At 63.1% G+C, this 16,968-nt stretch overlaps 2 protein-coding genes across 4 annotated transcripts; one reads left to right on the forward strand and one right to left on the reverse strand.

Annotated features, from left to right (window-relative positions):
• Positions 1-425: 425 nt before the first annotated feature.
• Positions 426-7,037, reverse strand: PFKL (phosphofructokinase, liver type). Of its 3 annotated transcripts, XM_075157816.1 has the most exons (22): positions 6,925-7,037; positions 6,321-6,394; positions 6,148-6,225; positions 5,864-6,053; positions 5,481-5,646; positions 5,354-5,398; positions 5,156-5,264; positions 4,734-4,829; positions 4,561-4,653; positions 4,086-4,211; positions 3,925-3,989; positions 3,714-3,777; positions 3,487-3,633; positions 3,294-3,364; positions 3,090-3,177; positions 2,791-2,943; positions 2,473-2,637; positions 2,217-2,278; positions 1,777-1,888; positions 1,595-1,694; positions 1,359-1,464; positions 426-1,257 (listed from the first exon to the last, which is right to left on the reverse strand). In XM_075157816.1, exons 1-22 carry the CDS (start codon positions 7,007-7,009, stop codon positions 1,110-1,112), a joined length of 2,343 nt encoding a protein of 780 aa, XP_075013917.1. In that variant the 5' UTR covers positions 7,010-7,037; the 3' UTR covers positions 426-1,109. The 3 variants fall into 3 exon arrangements, with proteins under 3 accessions (XP_075013917.1, XP_075013918.1, XP_075013919.1); XM_075157817.1 differs by lacking the exons at positions 1,777-1,888; positions 2,217-2,278; XM_075157818.1 differs by lacking the exons at positions 426-1,257; positions 1,359-1,464; positions 1,595-1,694; positions 2,217-2,278 and having other exon boundaries at positions 1,821-1,888.
• A 900-nt stretch (positions 7,038-7,937) lies between these two features.
• PROCR (protein C receptor) lies at positions 7,938-11,008 on the forward strand. The gene is made up of 4 exons (XM_075157609.1): positions 7,938-8,104; positions 8,219-8,455; positions 10,096-10,362; positions 10,452-11,008. Exons 1-4 carry the CDS (start codon positions 8,050-8,052, stop codon positions 10,562-10,564), a joined length of 672 nt encoding a protein of 223 aa, XP_075013710.1. The 5' UTR covers positions 7,938-8,049; the 3' UTR covers positions 10,565-11,008.
• The last annotated feature ends 5,960 nt before the right edge of the window (positions 11,009-16,968 follow it).

Below are 16,968 nucleotides of genomic sequence, written 5' to 3' on the forward strand. Positions count from 1 at the left end.
GCCGAGCACGGCGGAGCTCAGCCAAGCCCGAGCGCTGCACGCGGGAGCCGGCGCGCTTGGCAGCCGCCCTGAGAAACTGCGTTAACAAACAAACACATCGCCTAGATAAATCACTTCTGCGCTTTCTTTGAAGGTGGGAACCAAAACAAGAGAGAAGCAATTTTTCTCTGGGATTGCGAAGTCTGCCCGCAGAGGGACGCTGACCTTGCACCCGCTGCGGCCTGGCCAGGCTGCCCGCGGTCCCGCTCTCCCAGGCTTTGAGGACGCACGAAGCAGGGAAAACTCCTGGCCCGGCATTAATCTGGCTCTGGCAAACCACCTGGCTTTGTCTGCGGGGACTGTCCCCCCATTCTCACCCCAGGTCTGCCCCCGCTTCCCTCCCTGCGAGGACTCGACGCGCAATGACCACTCTCCGGCGAGACAGGTTTGGCTCCAGCGGGTTTTATCTCTAGAGGAGGACAGCAGCACCGCGAACGGTACAAGATTTGGGGGGTCACAGAGCAGCGGTGAGATGACGGACACAGCACCCGGGGCCACACAGTGACGGTCGCAGCCAAGCATCATGCGAGGTGGCCGGGGAAGAGGGGCTTGCCAGGACCGGTGCTCTGCGCTGAACCCTCGAGACACCCCACTGGGCAAACGCCACAGGATGAAGGAGCTTTACCGGGGCTCACGGGGCAGCCGAAAGCCCCCGGACCAGCCTCTACCCACTCCGGGATGGCACCGCATCCCCCTCAGCTCCCCTCCCGCACGCAGGGCAGGCGACTAAAAGCAGCAGTTGGCTCAGGTGGTCAAGCCACTAAATAAGGAATCAAGATACCCCATCATTAAATAGTAGGAATAAACTATTAAGGGAAGATTAAGGGTCTGGGCTGTGCAGCTGGGCTGTAGCAACATCTCTTTTCTGCATCTGCACGGGGACCAGACCCTGGACCAGCGATTTGGGGTAGGATTGTGCTGTTTTGGGAACCGGGACCAGGCTCTGCCTGCTTTAAGGGGTCGGTGGCAAAGCTACAGGGCTACTGAGAACAGGGGGGACCCAGTGCTCCCTGAGCAGCATGTGGGGATGGAGCGGATGCGGAGAGGGACTACGGCTCGGGCTAGCGGGACTAGAAGCCCTTCTCGATGCTGAGCGTGCGGCGGGTGACGTGCTCCATCTTCCCCGAGATATACTCGGTCAGGCTGATCTGGTAGTTGGCGAGCATCTTCAGCATCAGCCGCAGGTTCAGCCACCACTGCTCCTGGGGCAGCCTGTGCCTGCGCAGGGTGGGACGCGGATCTCGAGCGGCCCCGGGGACAACCTGGGAAGGTCCCCCCGGGACCTGGCAACCCCGCGGGGCATAGGGACGGGGACTTACTCGAAATCAGTGACTTTTTTAAGCTCTGTCACGGGGCTGAAGGCCACCACCTTCTTCCTGAGCCCGATCACGCAGGCAGAGTCGCCCGAGTTGGCAAACACGCGCCCTGGGATGGGGACACAGCCGACCATGGCCACCTCGCTGGGGGCCGAGTGGCGGAGCCCAGAGCAGCAGGGCCTGCCCAGTGCCACCAGCCTCCCCGCACCCCACCACGGGACCCCCAGCCCTCAGCTCACCCTTGCGGTAAACCTCCTGCAGCTTCTCCGACATCCACAGCACCGCCTTCACCCCCAGCTTGGTCCCGTAGTTGCGGTCAAAGGGGGTTGGCGCTCCCCCCTGGGGACAAGAGAAGTGGCAATGTCAAGCCCACCCAGCGCTTGGGGACAGCGGTGGCCCGTGTGGCCCTGTCCCCCCGTACCTGCTGGAGGTGGCCCAGGACATTAATCCGGCAGTCAAAGATGCCTTTGCCCTCGGAGGAGTAGAGGTTGTAGAGGAACTCGGTGGTGTAGTGCTCGTGGCACTTCTCATTGCTGGGGGAGCAGAGGGAAGGGATTGGGGGGCTGCTCCTTAATCTGGCATCCCCAGGGGGTCCCTCTGTGCTCCCCTAAACACCTTGGTTTTTTTTTTCTCCCCGAGGCCCGGAGCCCCAGCCCATCTCCCCTGGCAGTGGAGGCACCCAGCGCAGGACCGTCCCCTGGCCAAGCGTGGCATCCACAGGCCGGGTGCCGTGTGCCCACCGCGCCGAACCTCGCTCCGCCCAGGGACCCTCTCCGGCCACAGGAAGGGCTCAGCTCCAGCCTCGCTCCCCACCACGGGGCTGGGTTTTTCAGCGAGCGTCCCCAGGGGTCCCCCACTCACCGCAGCACCAGCCCTCTCTGGATGTCTGTCTTCATTTTGTCCGTCAAGTGCTCCACGTTGGCCTGCAAGGGGAATGCCAGAATGCTGGCAGCCACCCTGGGTCCCTCTGGTCCTCTCGTTCGGACCCAAGTGCCACTAACGTCAACCCACGGGGCCTGGCCATGCTCCTCCAAATCCCGCCCTGCCCCGGAGCCCTCTCCTCCCTGGTTTTCCTTCTTATTTTATGCAAACGATGCTGCCAGAAAGCAGCCCCCACCTTCAGGTCGTGGATGGTGAAGGGATCTTCGTAGACGTAGGCGGCGTCGGCGCCCACCGCGATGCCGGTGACGGTCGACAGGTACCCGCAGTAGCCCCCCATCGTCTCCACGATGAAGACGCGGCGCTTGGTGCCCGAGGCCGACTGCTTGATGCGATCACAACTCTGTGCGGGGAGAAGTGGGGGGGTCACACCAGGAAAACCCATCTTTGCTGCCCGGGATGGGATGCTGGTTCATTCCCGCATGTCATCCCACAACATGATGGGATCTGGTGGAGCGGGACGGCCCCGTGAGCTGCCCCCCGCCCTGTCCCTCACCTCCATGGCCGCGTTGACGGCCGTGTCCGAACCCAGGCTGAAGTCGGTCCCGGGCACGTTGTTGCTGATGGTGGCGGGGATGACGCACATGATGATGCAGAGCTCCTCGTACTGCCCGCGGGCCTCCACCAGCTGCAGCACCCCCTCGTACGCCTGCAAGCAGCCGAGGGCTGGGGAGATGCCAGCCCCGGGGCCGGATCCGCACCCCAAACGGGATGGCTCGGGGTGCCTGCACCCACTGGGATGCTGACAGCTCGCCCCGGCCCCCACCGAAACAGGGCTGAGGATTTTCACCGCACCTCGAACCCCCCGATGACCAGCAGCCCCTGGATGTTGAATTTCCGCACGTTCTCCACGATCTTTTCCATGCAGGTCTTGGGCAGCGTCCTGCGGTGGGGAAGGGGAGGAGAGATTGTGGGGTGAGGACAGGGAGTCCCCGCAATCCCCGGGGACAGCGGTGTCCCCTCTGCTACGTCCCCTGTCCCCCCCGGAGCTGTGCTTACCGCTTGGTGCCCAGCATGGACCCGCCGCGTCCCAGCCAGCCCGCCACGTCGTGCCAGCCCACCTCGCGGATCTGCAAGCAGCAGCGCTCGGTTTTGGGGTGGGGGGTGGGGGGAGCACCCCGCCACCTCCCTCCAAGCCCAAACCCATGCCCCCTGGCAAACCTGCAGCACCCAGGCTCACCGTCCCCCTTACCTGCCCCTTGGACAAGCCCTCGAAGCCGTCGCTCACCACGTAGACGGTGTGTCCCTGGCAGATGCCGATCCGCACGGCCGACCTGACGGCAGCGTTCATGCCGGCGGCGGGGGCACCCACGTTCAGGATGGCCAGGCTGAAGGGGCTCTGCGGGGACGGGGACGGCACATCGGTGCGTGTCCCCAAGGCGGGGACGGTGTCCTCTGCCGCTCCCCATCCCTCCTCACCTTCTCCTGCGCCGGCTTCTGGTGCGCCAGCAGCTTGTAGATGTTCCAGTTGTTCTCAAAGCTCCTGCAAGGACAAGGCGGCGTGGCCCCGAGGACCCCGGGGTGCAGGGGGGGACCCTCCCCGGCTTCAGGAGCCGCTGGCTCCGTCCCAACACGTCCTTTTGGCCACCCTATAGAGACGTCTCCCCCCATCCCGGTCCCCGCTCCTCACCTCCCGCGGAGCTGGATGGCCTCCTCAAACCTCTTCTCATCCATGGCCTTCTGCACATCCTTCGTCTTGGCGGGGCGGAAAGATGCAGCACCATGATGCCTGCCCTTGCGGGGAGGGGAGGGGGACCCCCACCCAGCGCGCCCGATCCCCTCCGTACTCACCACCTGGACGCACTCCATGAGCGGCAGCCGCACCGACTGGTTCCCCGAGAGGCTCACCACGCAGGCGGGGGTGTCCGGTGTGGCCTCCAGCAGCGCCATCACCGCCTCCATCCCCATCTTGCTGCTCTGCAAAGGGAAAGGGGCACCCGTGCCAGCCGGGTGGGATGCTCCCCTGGGCTCCCACGGGGATATCCCCACGGGCTTGAAAACCGGGTGGCTGCTTGCACACCTGATTTACAGCCAGAGAGCTGCTGGTTTTATTTAAAAACCCGTGAAATTTGCAGCAAATGAGGGGAAACGGGTGCATCGCTCTGCCAAGCCCAGCGGGGCCGAGCCCGCGGGCACTGTCTGAGCCTTATCCCGGCTGGCAACTCCTTTGGAACAGGCAGAGGGAAGGCAGGAGCGGGGATCCCCAGCTGCCTTGCTCCTTTCTGCAGGGTGACCCCCCCCCCTCGTGTCCCCTCCCCGGACCTACCAGCACGCGGTCAAAGGCTGACGGGGTCCCTCCGCGCTGCACGTGGCCGAGGACGGTGACCCGCGTGTCGAAGCCCAGGCGTTGCACCACCAGCTGCGGAGCAGAGGGGATGTCGTGCCGGGGACCCGCCGGCCACCGCGGGTGCCGGAGTGGGTGCCGGAGAGGGCACTTACGTCCTTCACGTAGTTGGAGGAGATGGGTTTGCCGCTGCGGTCGATGGCGCCCTCGGCGATGATGATGATGTTGAGCCGCGACCCTCTGCTGCGCGTCTGGCGCCAGGGGAGGAAAACAGCCGCCGCGGCTTAGCCGAAATTCACTGGTGCCCGAGCCCGAGCACCCTTTGCCCCCAGCGGCCATAGCCCGGGGGGGGTGGCTCAGGTTCGGGGCGGCCGAGCCCCCGAGCCAGCGCTGCCCCTGGCACGCGAGGGCTGGATTTGCGCTCGGCTGAGTGCCCCATTTCACAGGGACAATGGCGGGAGCTCCCGAAGCTTCGCAGGGGCCGGGTGCCGCCGGCGGCCGGGGCTCAGCCCGGGTCCCTGCGGGGACTCTCCGGGGAGAAAAGGGAGACGGGGACTGGAGGAACCCCCCCGCTCACCTCCCCGAGCCTCTCGCACATGAGGTCCTCCCAGCCGTCCTCCGGAGGGGATTCGGGGATGAAGAGCCAGTCGGCGCCTGAGGCCAAGCCGGACACCAGTGCCAGGTAGCTGGGGGGACATGGCGGTGGCAGAACCGTCACCGGCCCGGCCCTGAAACGCGGCATCCCATCCCGCCGACGGGCTCCTGGGGGGCTTACCCGCAGTGGCGGCCCATCACCTCCAGGACAAACGTCCGCTGGTGGCTGCAAGGACACAGGTGGGAGGAGAAAGAGGGTGGGTGCGATGCCCCGGGGTGGGCCGGCACCCAGCACCCAGCCCGCTCACCTCTGCGCCGTGGTGGTGATGGCGTCGATCACCTCCATGATGCGGTGCAGTGCCGAGTCGGTGCCGATGGTCATGTCGGTGCCGCAGAAGTCGTTGTCGATGGAGCCCACCAGCCCCACGATGTTCAGGCGGCAGTTCTCCCGTGCCACCTCCTCGCTGATCTGCCCTGCGGGGTGGGGGTGGGGGGGGGACACGGCCGCGCCGCTGGTTATTTTAGGGCGCTCCCGTCCCCTCCCCCAGCATCGGGCCAGATCCTGCAGAGCAGCAGAGGAGCCCAGCGCTCCCTGGGGCTCATAGCGATGGGGTGGACCTCTGGACCTCAACACCCCTTGAACGCTTTCACTCTACCCAGGGATTTTGGGGGGGGGGGTGTGTTCACGCACCGTCCCGGACCAGCTCCTCCAGCAGCCCACCCCACTCGGAGCGGAAGATGTCGGCACCCGTCAGGCTGCCGTCCCCGCCGATGACGCAGAGGTTGGTGATGCCGTGTTCCACCAGGTTACGGGCGGCCCGCAGCCGGCCCGCGCGGGTGGTGAAGGCTTTGCAACGGGCGCTGCCGATCACCGTTCCGCCCTGGAGAGATAACGAGGGGGACGCAGCTCGTCACGCAGATTTGGCGGGGGGGAGTGGGATTTGGGGGTCCCACGGCCCCACCGGTGAGCCTCACCAGCTGGATGATGTTGGAGACGCTGAGCCAGTTGGCTTGTTTGATGTTGTCTCCCCCTTCCACCAGCCCCTCGTAGCCCTGTGGAGAAGAGGGGGACGGAGGTGAGGGGTACCCCGGCACAGGGGGGGTGGTTCCCCCCCACCCGTGGAGGGGAGCGGCGGGGGTACCCCAACCTCGTAGATGAGGAAGACCTTGGCTCCCACGTATATCCCCATGCGGGTGACGGCGCGGACGGCGGCGTTCATCCCTGGAAAAGCAAGACGTGAGCCCGGGTGGCCCCGAGGGACCCCGCACAGGGTGGGTGCTCTATAGGGGACCGGATCCTATAGGTGACCCTGAAACGTCCCCTCGAGTGGGGAGGGGCCCACGCAGGCAGAGACTGGGGAAACTCAGTGCACGGGTGGGAGCTGCGGATGAGCAACCGCCCCAAAGCGAGACGTATTAGAAATAGCTGCTTATCCCTGGGGGGGGGGGGGGGCCCACCGTGGGGGTTCCCCCGTGGGCCCGTGACCTCCCACGGAGGGTGCTCCGGGGGTGATGGGGACCGGGAAGCGTGGTGGGTGGGATGCACCGACCCTTCCCCCGTGGGGGGAACACGGGAGGGGGGGTGTCCCCCCTCCCCACTCCCCCGCCCCACGCTCGCCCCCCTGCGCGCCCCGAGGCTCCGCGGGCTCCGGCGCCGCCGCGCCCCCGCGGGGCCGGGCGGACACGGACACGCAGCCCCCACGGGGCGGGACCGGGGCCGAGCTCCCCCCCCTGCCTGCCGCCGGGCCCCACCTTGCGCGTCGCCGCCGCTGGTGAGGACGGCGATGGCCATGCCGGCCCCCGCCATCCGCAGCCGCTCCAGCTCCGCCGCCGCCATCGCTGCGCTCCCGGCACCGGCGCCGCCGGACACGCCCCCGCGGAGACACGCCCTGCCGCCCGGACACGCCCCCCGGTGGGGCCACGCCCTCCGCCGGCTTGGACACGCCCCGCCGCGCAGCCGTGGCGCGCCATACCGGGCCATACCGTGCCATACCGCGGCGTACGGTGCCGTACTGCGCCATACCGTGCCGTACCGTGCCATACCGTGCCATACTGCGCCATACCGTGCCGTACCGCGCCATACCGTGCCATACTGCGCCATACCGTGCCATAGGGTGCCGTACCGTGCCATAGGGTGCCGTACCGTGCCGTGGCAGGCGGTGCGGTGCCGGGATGTGCCAGTGGGGCGACCCGGATATTTTAATACAAATTTTACATTTTTAAATTTTAATCTATAATTATTTTAGGTATAATTAAAACCCAAACACACGGAGCGAGCCCAGCCAAGGTTTTCTCCGTCCCATCCCCCTGCCCAGCCCATTACGGGGGCTATGGGGATGCCGCATGCCGAGGGTCGCATCCCTTCGAGGGTGGGGGCCCCGTCGCACCAGCGCTTGCCAGGACCACCAGCGCTGGACGCCCTCCCCAGGCCCTGAGGGGTGCAGCGTGGTGCTGCAAGGCTGCTCCCCTCCCTCCCTCCCTCCCTTCTCCTCCTGGAGCCGTCCCCCACCACTGTGTCGCCGCTGGCATCCCACGTCACCTGGGGGGAGCGAGGACGGGGCCCCTGCCCAGCCAAGGGATGGGGAAACTGAGGCAGGCATTGGCTACACTCTCCCCCGCCGGCTGGAGCGGTGCCGTACGGTCCCGCAGGCCCCGGGGTGAGCTCGGAGCCTCATCCTGCATCACCATCCCTGGGGCCAGGCACCCCATGGCCCGTCCGGCAGGGAAGGGGTGCGGATGGCTCGGGCTAAGGAAATGGGAGAGACCTGGCCGGACTCCCGCTCTCCTCCTCCCGCAGCCCCACCTCCCCCGTCCCGCTTAACTCCCCGCCAGGCCAGCCGTGGGGCCACCATTCCCGTCCCCATCCCTGTCCCCAGGATGCTCCGGTTGCTGCTGCTCTGCGGGGCCCTGGGCTGCGGGGCAGACCGGGCGGGTAAGGCCAGGAGACGGTTGGCAGTGGGGCAGGCAAGCCTTGGGGTTGACCTGGGGCGGACGTGGCTTACGGGAAGGGGACGGGGCGGTGGGTGATGTCCGGCGTCTCTCGCAGCCCCGCTCGTCTTCACCATGCTGCAACGGACCCGCGTCTCCAAGGGCAGCTCCGTCTTCTGGGGGAACGCCAGCCTGGACGGGCGGCTCAGCCATCTCCTGGAGGGGCTGAATGTCACCCAGGTGCTGCCGCTGGAGCCCCCGGACGTCTGGGCCAGGCGGCAGCAGGAGGTGACCACCTACCTGCTCTACTTCAGCCAGCTGGTGAAGCTCTTCAGCAAGGAGAGGCCCATCAACTGTGAGTGGTACCCTGGGGGGGCGCGGGGACGCAGGGACCAGTGGGGGACAGGTCCCACTGGGGAAGGGGAGCCCCCCCCTGTGCTGCTTGGCGATGGGGACAGCTGGCCAGGGACAGCGGGGCAAAGGGATGGGGACACGGCCACGTGCAAAACCTCGCGCTGGGCAAAAGGAGTCCTTCTGCGGAGCCGGGAATTTCTTACCCGGAGCCCACCCTGGGAACAGGGTGATGCTCAACCTCCTGCTGCCCCTCGGGGAGCCGGGCTGAGGGCTGCAGCCTGGGAGGACGGTGAGGTGCAGGCACCCTTCCTGCACCCTGCCTGCATCCCACCTGCACCCCACCTGTAGCCTGCCTTCATCTGCTTGCACCCCCCCGCAACCCACTTGAATCCCACCTGCACCCTGCCTGCATCCTGTCTGCACTGTCTGCACCCTGCCTGCACCCCACTTGCATCCCACCTGCATGCTGCCTGCACCCTGCCTGCATCCTGCCTTCATTCTGCCTGCACCCTGCCTTCATCCCACCTGCACCCTGTCTGCACCCTGTCTGCACCCCCCCTGCAACCCACTTGCACCCCACCTGCATCCCTCCTGCACCCTGCCTGCATCCTGTCTGCATTCTGTCTGCACTGCCTGCACCCTGCCTGCACCCCACTTACACCCTGCCTTCATTCTGCCTACACCCTGCCTGCACCCCCCCTGCAACCCACCTGCATCCCGCCTGCACCCTGCCTGCACCCCACTTGCACCACGCCTGCATCCCTCCTGCACCCTGTCTGCACCCTGCCTGCATCCCACCTGCACCCTGCCTGCATCCTGTCTGCACCCCACTTGCACCCCACCTGCATGCTGCCTGCACCCCGCCTGCACCCTGCCTTCATTCTGCCTGCACCCTGCCTTCATCCAACCTGCACCCTGCCTGCCTGCACCCCACCTGCACCCCGCCTGCATCCTGTCTGCACTGTCTGCACCCTGCCGGCACCCTACCTGCATGCTGCCTGCACCCTGCCTTCATTCTGCCTGCACCTTGCCTGCACCCTGCCTGCACCCCACCTGCATCCTGCCTTCACCCTGCTTGCACCCTGCCTGCACCCCACCTGCACCCCGCAGCCTTCACGGGAGGCATGGGACGCTGTCGGCGACGGTTTCGTGTTCCTGCCTGCGTTGCTCCGCAAGCCCCCGTTACCTCTAACGTTCCTGCGCAGGGTGGGTTTCACCTTCGTTTTCTTTGTTACCCCCAAACCAGTTTTGCCCCAGCTCTGCGTTGCTTTACCTGGCCCTCGGGGAGCACTTTCTCACCTGAGGGTCTCTGGCCCCACGCCTCCCCGCGCCCCACGCTCCCTGCGCCGCATCCTTCCGCGAGAATGACGAATAGCTCGCTCTGCGCCGAAAAACCTCCCTTCTCTAGAAAACCGAAGCTGTGCTCTACGTAGATAAGGAAGGGAAAAATAAACCCGGCCGCCCGGCCGTTGGAAAAGTCGCCGCTGCAGCTAAACCGAGCGAAAACAAAGCTGTGGGTGGGTCGGGCGGCGCGAGGCTGAGACCTTGCAAACTCAGTGCACAGCTTGACGCTGGTGACGGCAAGGGGCTGCCGAGGGTGGGAACGTGCTGACCCTGACCCCCCTCCCTCCGTCCCCGCAGACACCCAGAGCCTCTGCTGCCGCCTGGGCTGCCGCCTCTTCCCCAACGGCACGGCCCACAGCTTCTACGAGGTGACCCTCAACGGGACGGCTTTCCTCAGCTTCCACGTCCCCAACGCCACCTGGGAGCGGCGCTGGCCCGGCGGGGACGCGGTGGCTGCCTTTGCCGAGAGGGAGCTGATGAAATACCCCAAGACCACCCGGGACCTCCAGCATTTCCTCAACACCACCTGCGTTGGCATCCTGCGGGCTCAGAGCGCTGAGACGGGTCCGTGCCGGGGCTGGGTGAGGGGGGGACACGGTGGGGTGGTGGGGGTGACCCCCAGTCGTCACCTCCGTCCCTCTCGCCTCTTGCAGGGAAACAGAGCGGCCGGTCGCACGCCCCGCTGGTGCTGGGCCTGATCCTGGGGACCTTCGCCTTGCTGGGCATGGCCGCGGGGATCTTCTTGTGCACGGGAGGGAGCTGCTAGCGGAGCCGTCCCGTGTCACCCCGTGGAGGCAGGGGACGGACCCGCCGTCACCCTGTGGAGACAGGGACTGAACCCATCTCCCCAGCACCGCAGGCTTCGCTCCCAAAGGACACCGGTGGCTTCCCTGCCTGGTCCCAGCTGGGTTGACCCCCCCCCCCAGCAGCAGCAGCACCCTGCCCCGGGGACGGTCCCCACGCCGGGCTGGCGCGGTGCACTGAGACTTAACGCAGAAATACGCTTGGCACGGAGGGAAAAAATGGGGAAGAGGGGTGGGCGGGGGGGGGCGGGGGAAGTGGCAGGAGAAACAGCCAAGAAAGGGTTAAAAGGATGGCATTGAAACCCGCGTTTATCCCTGTTCCAGGGGGGATGGACGCCGGGGGGGGGGAGGATGGCACACCTCTGTGGCACTGCTTCCAGATGTCAATAAACCCGCCATCAGCTCTCAGGGTGCATTTGGTCGCTCTCGTTTTCCCCCCCCCCGGCAGCACCGACGTGGGGCTGCAGATCCATCGCGGGGGGCAGGCGCGAGCGGGCTCGTCGGCGTTGCCTGCGTCGGACCCTGGGCCGTGCACCGAGTTTGCAAAGCCTCTGGAGAGAGGGTGGTGGGGTTTGCGCCTCCCGAGCTCATTTCAACCTGCCCGCAGCGTCGGTTCGCCTCCACGAAGACATTTTTCCAACGGCCAACTGGCGACGCTTCGTTTAGTTTTCATTTCCTCATCTTTGCGTGAGACCCCGGGGTTGAGCGCAGCCAGCTGGAAGGGGACAGCTTTTCTCAGCAGACGAACGCCTTCACCGCTCTCCCGTAAGGACGCTGCCGGGAGGGATACGGGAGCGCGGGGACGCCGGGCGAGGGGCCGGGCGGGCGTGGGGCGACGCGCTGGGGACCCCAAGGCAAGAAACCGCTCTCCAAGCGGTAAAGAAACGCGGAGCTGTGTTACTGGGACTGTGCAACAGCACTCACTGCTTTATTTTCCTTTTCTGCACTCTACAGCTGAGCTAAAAACTGCCCTTTGACTGTTCAGACTTCAGTAATATTAATAATAAATTCTTGGCCGCGTTTCCCTTTCGCCCATAGCAAGATTTTGAGCGTGACACCCCTCTCCTGCTCGTCTCCGCTGCCCCGAGGGCAGGAAGGGCTGGGACGAGCCAGGAGCTGGCTTGGGCCACCGAAAGAGGGGACAGCACAGGAGCAAGGAGCTTTCCCGGATTAACTTCCAGCTCCTTCCTTTCTAAATACCCTTCCCTGCGGCTCAAAGCAAGAAAGAAAGGCTGGGCAGGGGGGAAGACGGGGAAAGAGATGCGGAAAGGGGATGGGAAGATGACATAGTGGTCGTCCTTAAGGAGGGATGGAGGAGGAGGCCTCCAAAGACCACATCTCATCACCCTGGCTGCCGGCCACCCCCCCAGCAGCCCCCGCCTCCACCAGGCTCCCGGGGCAGTGGCCAGGGTGCTCCCCACCCTTCAGCGGGCTCCTTTGCAAAAAGGGAAATGGCAGCCAAGAGGCCGGAGGATCCAAAACAACGAGGCTGAGGCACGTGAACGTCATCGCTCGGCCTCTAAAAGAAGCGCCCTTGGCGGGAGCTCCGCTGCGGGCTGAGCACTGCGTGTCCCCGCCGCGGGCATCAGGGGACACGAGGTTGACGCCGAAGGTCAAAGGCAGCAGGTTTGCTCCCCACCAAGGGATAAAAACACTTGCAGCCAGCTTCCAGCGGGGAGAAACCGCTGCATTCACGGTGCTCTGCTTTGGGTTTCGGACTTGGGGCATCTCTGCTGCCCGCAGGTGGGGGCAGGTGGTCCCAAGACTCGGAGAGATTCTCATGCCCAGTCCCCCCCCGCCACCCCGGCTGCTGCTCCTTGCTCCGGCTGGGAGGGCAGAGCGAGGATCCCGCGGGAGAGCGATGCCCCAAGGCTGCGATGGTTGGACACGGGCTGGCAGCAGGGAGGGCACCCGGGAGAGACCCAGGCTGGAAAAAGTAGGGAGGGCTGGAAGAACAGGGCTTGTTTTGTTTTTTTTTTCTTCTGAAATACGTCATCTTTTGGACAGATGAGGACATTTCTGCTTTAAACCGCTCTGGAAAAGCCTTTTTCCTGCCCCCAGGCCCCCCGCGCGTGTCGGTCGCAGCAGGAGAGCACCCCAGAAAGGAGCCGACTTTGCCGCTGGTCTCTTGAGTTTCCACCAGCGATCAAAGGGGATGGGGCAGCGCCCAGGAGCGGGGATCGCCCCGAAACGGCAGGATCCCGAGAAACAGCCTCATTCCGAACCGTGCCCGTGGGCAGCGCACCTAAAGCTGCCACCCCCCTCCCCACCCCAGGGCCACCTCCCTGGTGGTGACCAGCACCCGCGCCTGAGGTGGGCATGGTGGCCGAGCCGAGGGGTTATGGCAATGGCATCCACCCCCCGCCCCAGCACATCACAGCCCGAAAATGTCTCTTCCTCTTCCCCAAACCCCCAAAATGCCTCATCACAGGGTCACCAACGCCCCTGAGGGGACACGTGGCCTGGCTGCCCCAGCCTGCAAGCTGGGCTCCCTCCCCACCACCCCTCCAACACGCACCATCTCTCCAGCAGCTGGTAGCCATATCCATGGCCAGTCCTCTCCCCACTTTGGCTATTCTTCCACCCCTGACTGCAGCTTGGGACAGGTGCCAACACTTAACCACATATCCTGTCAATGAGGGGTGGTTTTAATTTGTTCCTTGTTTTTTTTTTTTTTTGCTTTCTACAAAAGGGTGAACCAACCCACACACAGATCTTCGGAGGCTTCAACCCACCCACCCCCCCAAAGCAAACCATCCCGGTCGTCCGCACCGATTGCCGCGTGAGGCTTTGCTTTTCCACACGGCTCCCATCACTCAGCTCTGCGAGCACCGGTTTGGATAAGGGTTGAGATAAGACGCCCAGCCTTGAACGTTGTTCCAGTAAGACGATGCCGATGTGCTAGGAACTGGCTTTTCCCGGCGCCCACGTCCCACGGGTGCTTCAGATGGGGTGGGCAGGGGCACGCAGCCCCCCCCCCACTGCCTTTCGGACATCAGCTCCCGCCGCAAGGTCAGCGTCCCCGGCCGTGTCCTTCGGAAGCCTCCAGCCGCTCGCACAGCATCCTCGGCTCCGTGTCCCGGCCAGCGGCCGCGGTGCCCTGCCCATCCCCAGGGGCAAAGGGCTGGGTGGCTCCAGGAGCTGCCTGAAAACACAGCGACGGGCTCCAGCGCCTGCTGGGGTGGGGAAGGCAGCAGCTAGGAAAAAAGGTTGGGCTGATAATATCAGTGCTTATCGTGAAAATGGGTGGCACCAGACGCAAGGCTCTGTAGGCAGGAGGAAGGGATTATCCTTATAAACACTGCGTGCCTGCGCTGGTGTCATCATCGCTTCTCCGGACTAAACAAGCTCCCTTCTTCTGAATTCCCCAGAGGTCACACTGTCACAGCCCCAGCTGTTTTCACTTCTGGCATCACCAGCTTCAGGACATCCTTTTTAACCCGGGGGCTGCACTGGGGTGCCCAGGACCCATCACTGCCCTCTTCCCTTTCCTCTCACCTCCCAGGTCAGCGGGCCTGACCAAGCCAGAGGAAACAGGAGGAGAAAGCTGGCTGCTGGCCACAGTCAACACCGAGCGGGGCTACGTGGCAGTTGGGATGAAGGGAGGCTTCTGGGCAGCGGGATACCACCAGTCCCACCACACCTCCCACCTCAACTGGGCTGTCCCCTCCCCGGGGACCACTTTGGTCTGAGCAAGCCACGCCTTGCAAGATGCTCCACCGCTGCTCCTGCAATGCTGCTCATCAGCCCGATGGCACGGGGGCTGCTACCCGGAATATCCCCATTAAAGACTCCAGCGAGGAATTGTAGCTTCACCTTCCCCGTCTTCAGGCACCCCCACCGTCTTCAGGCACCCCCACCGTCTTCAGGCACCCCCACCGTCTTCAGGCACCCGTTAGAGCAGCTGCATTCGGGAACACTGCAAAGGTGCCTTCAGAAGAGCAATCTTCTCCTGGCACCAGTCACTTCTCCCCTCCTATCTCCACTGCCTGTCTCTTGGAAGCAGAAAAGTTTAGATACAGATAAGTACTTTAAAATAACAAGCTCTTCGGGGGAAAAAAAAAAAAAAACCAAGCCTGCCGGCAGTGTACTTGCAGAGAAGTTTCCATGGAGAAGAAATGGCTGTTTGGGAACACTTTCACTCCCTGCCCGGACTCGGGGAGAGGGGATGCTCTGTGCAAGCAGTGCCACTGGCTGCGGTGAGAAGTAAGACACTAGTGAGGCTCTGCCGTGGGGAACAGACCACCCCCTGCTCCCCAGGACCACGTACCTAATGCCGAAGCTCCTGCGCGCAGCCCCAGAACTGCAACATCTGGTCTGGGATGGACAACAGGGCTTTAGATGCAGCAAGCCCAGACTGTGGAGGGACAGGAGAAGCGGAGAAGGCTGCCAGGGCACGCCGCTTGCTGGAAAAGCAGATCCGAGCCGTTTTCACCCCCATCGTTCACCTGCTGCGGAGTTCTCGCCCCATCTGCTCCTTCACCTCTCCTGGGACGGGAAGGATCCAGCCAAAGGGTGGCAAGGGATGGAGGCGATGATATCTTAAGCGAGCCTGTGGTGAGGTCCCGGAGGAACACACATAGCTTCTGGAGGGGATCAAAACCATTCACTTCAGAAATAAATCAGGATCCCATTTTAGCCAGGCAAGGAGCGCGTGCTTGTTTAAACACTTCTCTAAACAGCAAGGATTTGTAGAAACGTGTTTCAAGGACAAGTGTTTTGCTAGAAGAATTGAACAACATGCCTATATCTAAACCCTCAACAATCCTTGACTTGTGCAAGGATTTAGGGTAAAAGGGGACCAGGAAATTAGAGGGGTGGTTTTTTTTTTATTTGATCCAATTTGGGAACAAGAGCATTTCTTAGAAGGGGCTGGAAATTAAGACTATGCATGACAGGATTCCCAGCTCAGAGATTCGCACCTCGGATGCTTGCTTGGTCCCAAACCAAGAAGAGGTGATGTGAACATCTAAGCTTCCTAAGAAACATTTATATAAGATAAAAGAGTCCATGTGGCTGTGACTCACTCACTCCAGCTAAATGTTCCTGAAACAGGGGACACGGGATGTCACGGACACTGAAGAGCTTCCACATCCCCCTGGCCAGACACCCTGGGGCCCTCGGAGGACAAATACCTCCCCCCCCAGAAGCAGCACAACTTCCCTCGGGCAAGTGGAAGTGTTTGAACCAGAGCCTGGCCAGCAGTAGCACACGCTGCTGCCTGCGGAGAAGGCAGGGAAACCCTGGAAGCTTTGTCTGACGGTGGGAAAGGCGGAGGACCCCAGCTCTGCACACACCTCACAGCAGGGGGGGAAAGGAAGATGGAAGGAAGCAGGGTTGCTTGGTATGATTTCAGGCTTTCTTTTCTGTATTTTTTCTCACCCTTGTAAAAGCTGGGGCTTTTGCAGCTATTGTTGCTGTTCTACACAGCACTGGCCTTTCAGGGGAGTACAGACCTACAATGAAAAAAAAAAAACACCAAAAAACAAAAACGCAGGAAGGAAAAGAATTAACAGGGAAAGGAAAAGCAGCAGCAGGAACAAGTTCTCATGCCTGAAATAAATGCACTGCCTGCTGCTAGGGGTGCAGGTAGGAAAGGTTACACCACCTTCTCCTGCGGAGAAGTTGAGACTTTGGTGTGAAGTCCCAGCTTTTTGGTTTTATTGCCTCAGGCGAGCACGGTCGTGCGCCAGTGGAACAGGAAGGCAGAAAGGGAATCATCAGACTGACCCTCGAGGGGCTGAGATAACAGGAACAGGAATATTGGAAGGAGAGTTTCTTTGAAATCTGAGGTTTCTTAGAAATCTAAGCTAAGGGGGGAAGCAGGGGCAGAGCTGCCTACAGACACCTGGAAAGAGGTGGTCATCAAATGGGCAGACACTCAAGGTAGCAGCTTCAGCTGGGATTAACAGCTACGGCATTGAGACCAAGGGTTTGGCATCCCAGGTTTGTCTTGCCTCCCCCCCCCCCCAGCTGTTCCCGAAGCCCCTGCTTTGCTCTGCCAAGGCAAATGTACAAAGGATCCAACAGGAAACCTTGCCGGTGCTGCTGCTTCCGCTGCATCAGCTCCCGCTGGAGTTTAAGGGTTGGGTGGGACATTGCTAGACCAAGGGCAGCACACAAGGGCTGGGCCAGAGCTGCTCTCCACCTCTCTGAGCTCAGACCTGAGCTACTTAAAGTTCACAATGACGAAAAACAAACAAAAACCAAAACAAAACTACCTTGAGTCTCCTGCTGCTGCTCCCCAGCAAACATTTCCGTGTAGAAAAACCAGATCCCAGGCAGGGGATGAGTTATAAGGCAGCAGCTGTGAGGAACCCACTTTATAGTCCCTAAAAGCCCCGAAGGAAGGAGCAGAACACGTCCC

This window comes from Calonectris borealis, chromosome 9, assembly GCF_964195595.1.
Source record: "Calonectris borealis chromosome 9, bCalBor7.hap1.2, whole genome shotgun sequence".
NCBI lineage: Eukaryota > Metazoa > Chordata > Aves > Procellariiformes > Procellariidae > Calonectris > Calonectris borealis.

What these genes read in the sequence shown, in the direction of transcription:
- PROCR (XM_075157609.1), top strand. Translation starts at nt 8,050, where the DNA reads ATGCTCCGGTTGCTGCTGCTCTGCGGGGCCCTGGGCTGCGGGGCAGAC. An exon ending in CAAGGAGAGGCCCATCAACT is followed by an intron (nt 8,456 to 10,095) that starts GTGAGTGGTACC and finishes CCGTCCCCGCAG; the next exon opens with ACACCCAGAGCCTCTGCTGC. An exon ending in GGCTCAGAGCGCTGAGACGG is followed by an intron (nt 10,363 to 10,451) that starts GTCCGTGCCGGG and finishes CGCCTCTTGCAG; the next exon opens with GGAAACAGAGCGGCCGGTCG.
- PFKL (XM_075157816.1), bottom strand. Translation starts at nt 7,009, where the DNA reads ATGGCGGCGGCGGAGCTGGAGCGGCTGCGGATGGCGGGGGCCGGCATG. An exon ending in TGGTCATCGGGGGGTTCGAG is followed by an intron (nt 2,944 to 3,089) that starts GTGCGGTGAAAA and finishes GGCTGCTTGCAG; the next exon opens with GCGTACGAGGGGGTGCTGCA. An exon ending in TCCTGGGCCACCTCCAGCAG is followed by an intron (nt 1,695 to 1,776) that starts GTACGGGGGGAC and finishes TCTTGTCCCCAG; the next exon opens with GGGGGAGCGCCAACCCCCTT.